General features: G+C 41.2%; 1 protein-coding gene across 1 annotated transcript in view; it reads right to left on the reverse strand.

Moving 5' to 3' along the window:
• Window positions 1-7,475, reverse strand: part of LOC102373839 (inactive N-acetylated-alpha-linked acidic dipeptidase-like protein 2) — a 315,106-nt gene extending 307,631 nt beyond the window's left edge. Inside the window, exons 1-2 of the mRNA XM_025212511.1 lie at window positions 7,470-7,475; window positions 6,882-7,116 (exon numbers count right to left, since the gene is read on the reverse strand). Coding sequence (XP_025068296.1) covers window positions 6,882-7,116; window positions 7,470-7,475 — 241 coding nt within the window. The remainder of the gene's footprint in view (window positions 1-6,881; window positions 7,117-7,469) is intronic.
• Window positions 7,476-11,143: the final 3,668 nt, after the last annotated feature.

Raw genomic sequence — 11,143 nt, forward strand, 5'->3', positions numbered from 1 at the left:
TCCTCTTGAAGACCCCCAGGGTAGGGGAGAGCACCACCTCCCTTGGGAGCCCATTCCAGACCTTGGCCACTCTAACTGTGAAGAAGTTCTTCCTAATGTCCAATCTAAATCTGCTCTCTGCTAACTTGTGGCCATTATTTCTTGTAACCCCCGGGGGCGCCTTGGTGAATAAAACCTCACCAATTCCCTTCTGTGCCCCCGTGATGAACTTATAGGCAGCCACAAGGTCACCTCTCAACCTTCTCTTGCGGAGGCTGAAAAGGTCCAGGTTCTCTAGTCTCTCCTCGTAGGGCTTGGTCTGCAAGCCCTTAACCATATGAGTGGCCCTTCTCTGGACCCTCTCCAGGTTATCCTCATCTCTCTTGAAGTGCGGTACCCAGAATTGCACGCAGTACTCCAACTGCAGTCTGACCAGTGCCTGATAGAGGGGAAGTATCACCTCTTTGGATCTATTCGTCATGCAGGACTATACCTATTCATTGGAGGACTATATCTCTTCTGAAATAAGCCACAGCATGTACAGACATTTACTTTCCCAGAATAAAGTCTCCTAGGAGTGATTTAATCTGGTTGTTCCCAAGTTATTTCTCTCCCGGAGCAGCCATTTTTACTCTGGGAAACATCTTTACACTTGTGGTTTCTCCTGAGGGACCAGTGACTTTCCAAGAAGAAAATGAATATCTGTATAAAGCCACAACCTGAACCTGCATTTGAAGGAATAGAACCATTTGGAAAAGTAATGGAAGGCGGGGGGAGCCTCCAAAAAGACTGATATAGAAGGAAATGGAGTCATGAGGAGAAACAAATACTTGATCTGAGCCTTCAAGAGGCTGAGAAGTGATTTACTTTTACTAAAAATGTAAAGAAACCTGTGTGAGTAAAACAGGAATGCCAATTCACTCGGTAGAACACAAATACTTAGAAAATTGAGGAGGGGCACTCCAAACAATGAAAAAGTCCCTGGAAAAATGGGTGACCTGAGAAACAGGATTAGATGAAATAAGATTTGCTTGCTTGGTAGCTCAGGAGATACTAAGCCCTACAAAATGGAAAAATATTCAGACTCCATAGTCTGATTACTTTCCAAATAAAAGAAAATGTATTTGCTCATTTTGACAGAGCAGATAGAGGGTTCTCTGCAAGGAACTTAACCCCCATGAGAAACCAAGACCTACTCTATTACTCAATTTCCTAAACGCCCACATATTGAAACTGGATTTATGATAAGGTAGAAAACCTAGGAGAGCCTGCTCTGTGCCCACCTAGTTTGGAAATCTAGACCACATGGTGCATCTATGACAACATTACACATAAATTGTATGATCAGAAAGTATATTGGCTTATATGTAGCTTGGTTGAAACTGGCATACTGCTCTTTATACCCTCAAAAGACACCTGTCACAGGTGTCATATACCACAGTCACAGGTGAACAACATATCAGAACTCAGTAACAAGTATTCCAATTAAATTCTAGCAAATAGTTAACAGGGAGCCTTGTAGTGAACTAGTATTGAACTAGTCTGTATAATTTCTTCTTTTACTATTTTAATTTCTCTGATCAATACACTAAAGACTTTCCACTAGTGTTTAGAAGACTAGTGTTTCATTTCTTTTTTTTTTTTTTTTTTTAATTAAACTGTCCTGATTGATAAGACAGGGTATGGTCCCTTAACCATAGTAAAAATCCACCAAATCAACAGTAATATGTTGTTATGGAGAAGAATCTACAGTCCAGGTTTAACCACAAGTAACCAGAAACTCTCTCAACTTGAGGAGCAGATCTGAAGGTCAGGAATTTAGTGCTTAGTTATGTCTCCGCAGAGGCACGGACCTGCTGTGAAAGGGATGGAGTGCACTGTCTAAGTAGCTATAACAACAGGCACAGATCCAATTTATGTGGAGGTAATTAACCTTTGGAAAAGCTATGTTGGGGTGGAGTGGATTCTCCATCACTTGATCTGTTTAAATCAAGACTTGATTTCCTTCTAGAGGATATGCTCAATTAAAACTTATGGGTTTGATGCTGGCACCACCAGGTGATGTTCCGTGGTGTGAACTGTGCAGTAGATTAAACAAAGCAAAATGATCCTGCCTGACCTTAAAAGGCAGTGAGTAAGCGGGGGTGGCTGGGGAAAGGAAGGTAAAGAAATGCGATCTTAGGAGAAATCCAAATTTACTTAAATAGCACACAATTCAAGCAATTCCTAAAGTACAAAAAATAAATTACCACTTCACAAGTATAGGTTAAATGTAACAGAGGAAAATCAATTATTTGAAGCACTGTTAAATGAGGAATTTTATAACATTTCATAAATGAACAAGAATGTGACATGTTATGGATCTAGATGGGATTTTCAAAACGGCTTCAGAGAGTGTGGTTCCCTGGCTTTAAAGAAACCTAATGGATTGGGTGTCCAAATCACCTTGGCTGTCGATGAAAGCCCTTGTGGCCCTTTTGAAATCCTATTCCTGATATCAACATGTGTCCATTTACAGGAAGGTGTGTATATGTGAAGTCTGCAAGATTGGCCCCGAATTTTACGTAGGCAAATTTTAAATTTCTTATTAAAAAAAAAATCCCATTGACATGCTTTGGCCCTAAGAAAAGGTCAAACTCAAAAAACCCGGTTTGTATCAGTTGCTTTATTCCTAAAAAGGGAAATTGTGACAAATTGTAGTGGAATTTTGGTATGTAAGTGGTTGTCAGGTTCTTGCCTAGCACATAGCTAATTTCATTCATGGAAATTAATATATGTAGATTTTAAAGCTGGGCCTATCTAGTTTGACCTCATACATAATACAGGCTACTATCCACTTACACGTATAATGAGCCAAGTATGTTGGCTTGATTATATCAGATGATTGAGAAAGGGATCTAGTCTTAATTTGAAGATTTCAAGAAACAAGGAATCCTTCACATGCAAAGGTTAATTATCCGCAGTGGGCACATTTACACATGCCCCTGATTGTGCAGTTGGTACTGCACAGTCATTTAGTACTTGCTTTAAAAGTTGGTACTTCACAGTCCTGTAGTGCATGGGTTGTTTTTGACCTTACCACACAGTAGCAACGAGCTACTGCACATCATGATAGCACCCACCGACGCCATGGTGATGTAGCATTTCATGTAGACACACCCAGTCTTACCAATCAGGACAGGTTTATGTAAAAACACAAAAAAAGAGAAAGAAAGAAATGAAACAGAGAGTGGTGGTAGATGGGTCGGTGTCAACCTGGAAAAATGTGTGCAGTGGAGTCCCTGAGGGCTCAGTTTTGGGGCTGGTGCTGTTCAATATTTTCATCAATGATCTGGATGAGGGGATGGGAAGCACCCTGTCCAAATTCATGGATGACACAAAAATATGGGGTGAAGCTAATACCCTGGAGAGGAGGAACCAGATCCAGGCTGACCTAGACAGGTTGGGGAAGTGGGCAGAGAGCAACAGGATGCAATTCAATAAGGACAAGTGCAAGGTGCTGCATCTAGGGAGAAGGAACTGCCATCATACCTATAGGCTGGGGGGCGACCTTCTCAGCACCACTGAGGCAGAAAGAGATCTTGGAGTCACTGTTGGCTCCAGAATGAACATGAGTCATCAATGTGATGAAGTAGTCAGCAAAGCCAATCGCACCTTGTCGTGCATCCATAGGTGCTTCACAAGCAGGTCCAGGGAGGTGATTCTCCCTCTCTACGTGGCACTGGTCAGGCTGCAGCTGGAGTACTGTGTCCAGTTCTGGATGCCGCAGTTCAAACGGGATGCGGACAACCTGGAGAAGGTCCAAAGAAGAGCCACTCATATGATTGGAGGCCTGCAAGGAAGGCCCTATGAGGAAAGGCAAAGGGACCTTAACCTCTTCAGCCTCTCCAAGAGAAGGCTGAAAGGGGATCTTGTGCCAGCGTACAAATTCATAAGGGGAGAGCAACACGAAGTAGGCAATGATCTGTTTACCAGGGCACCCCCTGGAACAACAAGGAACAATGGCCATAAGCTACTGGAGAGGTTTAGACGGGACATTAGAAAAACGTTCTTCATGGTCAGGGTTGCCAGGATCTGGAATGGGCTTCCAAGCGAGGTGGCACTCACCCCATCCTTGGGAGTCTTCAAGAGGACACTGGACAGGCACCTGACTGGGATCACATGATCCCAGGTTTGGTGACCCTTTTCTTGCCTGCCAGGGGCAGGGGGTCAGACTAGATGGCCCACTGAGGTCCCTTCTGACCCTAAACTCTATGAATCTATGAAACACTAGTACAAAAAGAGGCTAATCAAGAGCGAGGGTCAGTCTTCTCTTGTCTCAGGTGGCTGGGATTAGAAAACCTTAAATTGATATGCTCTGGTTTTGGTATTTCTTTTTTTTTTTAAATGGAGGTTCTAAGGTATGTTTGGGGGATTAAAAGAAGCTATGATGTAAAGTATGTGAAGACAGATAGAAAAATAACATCCCAACTCCAGTAAGTCTGCATTATAGAAGTAATGAATCACACAACATTGTGAATGAGAAATACTTCCCCTCTTCCCTATTATAACCCACCAGATGGACTTAATACACAGAGCAATGGGGAGAAAAAAATCTATAAACAAGGGAAATCATCACATGTTTACAAATACAAAAAAAATCATTATGTATAATATGTACACTTTCTTTACACTTTCTGGACTACTTAAGAGAAAGCAAATGGAATGCAAACTTAAATGGCACAGAATATATTCTTGTAAAATGCACATTAAATGTGGCGTGACTGTCAAAAAAATTGTGGAAATTAATATTAACAGCTTTATTTCATTGCTTCCAATGCTACAAAACAGCAAGTAATGTGCATACGATCATTAGACAATGCTACAGAATTATGAACCACATGTGAGTATGTTTTTAGAATCAGGTAAACAGATTTATTTTTTAGAAATACCAGCAACTGAAGCATTCATTCAAGCTTCCTGAGACTGTCAAATTAGCTTGGGAATTACAAAAGCATAAGTTTAGTGCAGAAGTTTCAAAGCAGTTTGAAACTACAGATCACTGTCAGTCTGTGAAGCATATGCTTGTGGTCCACAGAGAACTCAGCACTCCAATGCAGCTCTCTTTTCCCTTAGCTTTTAACTAAGAAAGAAAAAAAAAAACCCAAAACAGTACACTACATACTTTCCTAATATTGCTTCTCTAGCAGCTACTTTAATTATTATCACAGGGATGTTGCACAATTATGAATGGGTGTTAAAAGCTATTTGCAAAATCAACATAATGAATGACAGGAAGCGTTGAAATGCCAATTTCAACATTCAATTGTGATTCACATGGAGTTCATGTCCAAAAAGCTGAAGGCTTTGTATTGATTCCATGTTGATGAAATCAAAAAACTGGAATCACCGTCTCCGTATGGCTCTAAAAAAACCTTGTTAGTCTAAGGAAGAAATAAACTAAAAAGACACACAGAAATTCAAGGAAAAGGCAAAATCTAAGTTGTTTTTTTTAAAGTTTTTATATTAGCATCATTTAAGAAAGGCAAGGAAGAGGATCTGGGTAACTACAGACAGGACAGCCTCACCTCAATCCCTGGAAAAATCATGGTAAAGACCCTTAGGGAAGCACTTGGAGGAGAAGGTGATTAGGAACAGTCAGCATTGATTCACCAACAGGCAAGTCATGCCTGATCAACCCAATTGCCTTCTATGATGAGGTGACTGGCTCTGTGGATGTGGAATATACTTTGATTTTAATAAAGCTTTGGATACAGTCTCCCACAACAGTCTCGCAGGCAAGCTAAAGAAGTCCAGGATGAATGGACTGTAAGGCAGAGAGAAAACTGGCTGGACCATCAGGCTCAAAGGGTAGTAATCATGGCCTGAAACCTACTTGGCAAATGGTATAAAGTGGAGAGCCCGAGAAGTCAGTCGTGGAGCTGGTTTTATTCAATATTTTCATCAACACCTGGAAGATGGCACCCTTAGCAAGTTTGCAGATGACACCAAGATGGGGTGAGTAATAGATATGCTTGAGGGTATGGCTGGGATTCAGAGAGCCCTAGACAAATAGGAGGATTGGACCAAAAGAAATCTGGTGAGGCTCAATAAGGACAAGTGCAAAGTTCTGCACTTAGGATGAAACAATCTCAGGTACCGGTGCAGCTGGGGGCTGACTGGCTAAATAGCAGCTCTGCAGAAAAGGACCTGGAGGTTACAGTGGACAATAAGCTGGATATGAGCTGACAGCGTGCTCTTGCTGGGAAGGCAGCTAATGGCAAACTGGGCTGCATTTGCAGGAGCATTACCAGGAAATTGAGGGAAGTGATTCTTCCCCTTATTCGGCACTGGTGAGGCCACATGTCGAGTACTGTGTTCACTTTTGGGCCCCCCACTACAGAAAGGATGCAGACAAATTGGACGCAGTCTAGTGGAGGGCAATGGAAATGTTTATGGGGCTGGGGTACATGACTTAGGACAAGAGGCTGAGGGAACTGGGCTTATTTAGTCTGGAAAAGAGAAGGTTGAGGGGAAATTTAATAACAGACTTCAAGTACCTGAAGGGGGGGCTCCAAAGAGGATGGAGTTGGATTGTTCTCAGTGGTTGCAGGAGCAATAGGCTCAAGTTGCAGCAGGGGAAGTTTAGGTTGGATATTAGGAAAAACTTTCTCACTAGAAGGGTAGTAAAGCACTGGAACAGGTTACCCAGAGAAGTTGTGGAATCTCCATCCCTGGAAGTTTTTAAGACCTGTCTAGACAATGCCTTGGCTGGGCTGATATAATTTGGGTTGGTCCTGCTTGGAACAGGAGGTTGCTGAGGTCCCTCCAAACCCTAATTGTCTATGATCTTTGGTTGTTAGCTAGTTTCTGACAGCATCAAAGAGAAAGTGATGAATATCCTTAAACCTCAGTTTCCGTACCTGTCAAATGGGAATAACACTTCTTTTCTCTCTCTCTCAGTGGTGTTGAGTCATTATGACATGCTCCAAGATCCTTGGAAAGTGTGACAGTATCTTTCTTGTCATATAACACCTTTAATTTAATTCTGGGGAAAACACTGTTTTTTTGCTTAGTACTGCTACTTTTGGCACTGGGTGAGATGCAGGTGAATAAAATAGAAGAGAGTTGAGGAAGATTTATTAGACTTCTCTTACTCTCTTATCCACAGGGCTTTGTTTTACCCATGATTGTTTTAATATTTGTACTTTCCCTTTTATTTTTCTCATTTTTTACAGATGAAGAAGTGTGAGATACAGAATTCACTTGCTGTTTGTTCTCATCCAGATTCAATGTACAGCCTTCTTGTACTTGCCCACCGCTTCTTATTGAAGTCACTTCCTGTCAAGATTAAATAAAAAATAAACAAAGCTGGCCCTAGAAGTATTCTCTGATTGATAAGTTCCATTACAATAATTCCCTTCATGCCATGAAATAGCATTTTAATGATGTCCAAAACTTTATTTAAAAAGGCAAAATCGGACCGAACACCCTTCCATAATTGTACATACCCACATCTTTGACTTTCTACTGCATTAATAATAGACTGGTATTAGTTTTGAAATAGAATGGCTCATTAATTTTTCACCTTAAGCTTAATGGAAATTTGACAAACAGTTTTATGCTGAGAATAGACACTCCAAGCAGGACTTTACAGCACACTATGAAGCTTAAATTATGGCATAAAAGACGGAATAAAGTGCATGTGGTTGGATAAGATGGTTCTCTTGTTCAGTCGCCTAGAATGCAGAGTGACTTTGATGCATCTCTGACTGAGGTATTTTCCCATTTATGTATTCCTTGCATTGTCCCTTGACAAAAACTTGATCTTTTTATTAGTCCTGTTGAAAATCCAGCTGCCTAAGTGAAAAAAAAAAGCTGTGACACATTACAAGAACTAGCATTTTCAAGAAAAATGCACCCCGATTTTGCTGACTGATTCCACAGTTGTTGGGTTGCCACTGCTGCCTTGTCTGTCTTGTGGCATGTCCCCCTCACTTATTTGTTGCATTTACCTGCTCTATGCTGGAAGGGTCTGTAGAGACCTTACAAAACAAGACCTCAGCTCCTGTCTAGGGCTTCTGAAAAATAAATATAATTTTATTATTATTAGGTACAATATTTTTTCCTCGGTAGTAGCTTTTGTCAGTCTCAGCAAGTACAATTTACATGCTGTCACAGCAAGTGCTACTTTTAATATTGACATTGCTGCCTACTTGAAAAAGTGTCCTGTCAGTCTTTCAATTAATGGTGATGGAAGAAAACAGCTCACGCTGTCAGACTTCTCGGGCATCTGTATTGTAGACATGAGGGTGCCTGCACACAAGCCCAGAGGCTGCCCCGATGCACTGTAATTACAGCGTGTTGGAGCAGACCCAATTACTCAAGCTTGCTAAAGCACGGTAATTACCGCGCTCCAGCTAGCATCTGTGTCTCATGTATCAGCATCCCTGTGCTTTAAAATGGCGGTGGGAGAGCTTTATCTTAAGCTCGTCAAAGGAGCTTTAGATAAAGTGCCCCCCCTCCACCATTTTGAAGTGCAGGGATGCTGATGCACAAGATACTCCAGGCAATTTAATTAGAGAGTCTCCAAGAGCCACTCTAATTAAAGTGCCCTCCTCCCTTCCCCCCCCCCCCCCCACACACACACACTCCTGGAGCACATGTAAAAATGCCCATTAGTAATAGTATATATTTACATTTGTGTCTGATTCTGCAACGCTGACCTAGTGCTTCCTCAAAGCAAGACTTCCTCATGAGACTAGCTCTACTGACTTCAGTCACATTTCTATATTGGCTTCAATGGCAATGTTTGGGTGAGAATGAGAATGAGCTACTCCACATGTGCATAGGGTGCAGAATTAGGTCCTCACAATTTCATGAAGCTCCTTGATTCAAATCTAATCGGACCTCTTATAAAAAAGGGGCTTTTCTGTTATAACTTGGAAAAGTCAGTTTCCGAGCTGGGATTGAGAAACTTTTTTTCTTTTAGAACCTCTTACAACATGGAAAAAGAGAATTAAATTGATATAGGCTGCCTCTCCAATCTGCTCTCTCCTCTAAACTGGGGAAGAGGAGATGGAGCCAGGAGTGAAAGAGTACTGTTTCTCTCCTAGATCTGTAGGGCTGGGAAAATGTGGGAAAGCCTCATAACTTTTTACAAAACAGAGAAACTGAGTCCATGGAAACCACGTGTGCTTTTCTGCGTTTATAAATATAGTCAGATGGAGGGGGTGACAGCTTGCCCATACACCTTGTATGGAGAGTGTACCTGGCTGCTTGATGTGGGGTGCATGCAAGAAGCAAGGTATATCAGAGAGCCCATTTGGTGAGTCATTTCATATGATGCATGATAATATGTGTATCATAATCAGTGGTGAGGAATTGAAAATAACTTAAGAACAGACGGTGTCCTGGGGAGGTATGCACTCTGTTCAGCTGAGCACGGATGAGAAAACCTAAGCCTTCTACATTACGCAAGGGAAGAGCACTACCTGGAATAGATAACCACAGAGTAGAGATGGGCAAAAGCAATTTCTACTGATGTCTGCTCAGTTCCTCATGAATTATCCCCTAGAGCAAGAGCCTAGTAGTGAATGTCAACTCAGGGCTAGTTTGTTTTACTACAGCTACTGCTATTAATAAGCAAAGGCGGAAAACCATTTATTCCTCTTTTGTTCAAAAAGAAAACAAAACCAAAAATAAACACCTTGAACTCCTGTAACTAGGGATTTAGTTTTACAGCAACATCAACTCAGGCCCTTTCAAAGGAAGCTAAGTAGTAGTAAGATGAACTGTTCTGCCAATTACAATAGCAACAGCATTGTCCCAGCTTGCACTGCAACAGGGCATGATTCTCAAATGGACAAAGATCAAAGGGATGCTTAGAACCGTATATTGATTTGCGATATGGCACAGAATGAAAGGGGCACCTCTCCCAGGCTTCTGCTTTTTTATGGCAAATGTAATATTTAGTAAGCACTCAGCAGTCAGGAGTGCCTAGAGAGAAAACACTCCACTTTATTGAAAGAATTTCAGGCGGCCTTCAATATCTCTTACCATACAGGCCAATTTTTTACTTTTTTTTGTATATCATCCATCTTTAACAGAGACAAAACCATACTGCCCAGCTTTGCTTCTGCTTATATTTAATGTAATTTCCTTGTCCTTGTGCTGGGTAAGCACTGGTATGTCACACAGCAAAGGAGTGAATAGTTAAATGTGAATGATATCGCTAATCCTAAATGTGCAAAAATTAGGCAATCAAAAACATGGAATTTATTAAAGTAATACATTTTGGTGGGGGGCGGGTTTATACACTTTCTGTTCTTTGAGCCTTGAGAACTGGCTTGAGTCATGCTTTCCAAACTTTTCAAGTTTAGGTAAAAAGTCTTATTTGGGCATGTTTTCAGGCATGTTTTAGTTGAGATACACTTTACAAGCCTAAAAAAAAAAAGTCTCCCAAAAGAAAAGGATGTTGCTTGATTGTACCATCATCATACCCCTTCCCCCTCAAGCAAATGTGTTCAACAATTCTGAAAACTTTAAAAAAAAGTCACGCCTCCCTCTTTTAGTGCAAATCACTTTATCTTAATGCCCACTTAATGTACTGTAAAAACACTGTCAGTCTTGTTTCTTTTTAAGTTAAATGGAATAGAAAGTAACACATTTAATTTGCAAAGACAGAAGTGCTTTGACACTTTGATACAAAAGCTGCAAGAATCCCCCCCTCCATTCTGCAGAATATTTAATAAAATGGGAGGAACACAAACAAACTCACTCCTTATACCTTCGGGTCCTCCTATCCACTTAGGTTGCTCTGATTACTAACCATGAAGATAACACTTACTGGATGAAAAAGAGGGAAATTATGGGTGTTTATACACGTACTGTGGGAGTGGGGGGAGGGTGCTTTAATTAGAGAGACTTTGAGAGCTGCTCTAATTAAAGCACCTGGAGCATCATATGTGTGTGCCTTTGCACTGAAATATGGTGGCAGGAGTGTTTTAACTAAAGCTCATTAAATAAGCTTTAGTTAAAGCATCCGCACTGCCATTTTTCAGTGTGGGGATGCTGATGCACATGACGCTGGAGTCTGCTGGAGTAATTACTGTGCTCCAGCAGACTCAATTAATTGAGAGTTTTCCCAAGCACTGTAATTACAGCATGTTGGAGCAGCCTCTCT

Source organism: Alligator sinensis, unplaced genomic scaffold (assembly GCF_000455745.1).
Source record: "Alligator sinensis unplaced genomic scaffold, ASM45574v1 scaffold1447_3, whole genome shotgun sequence".
Taxonomy (NCBI): domain Eukaryota; kingdom Metazoa; phylum Chordata; order Crocodylia; family Alligatoridae; genus Alligator; species Alligator sinensis.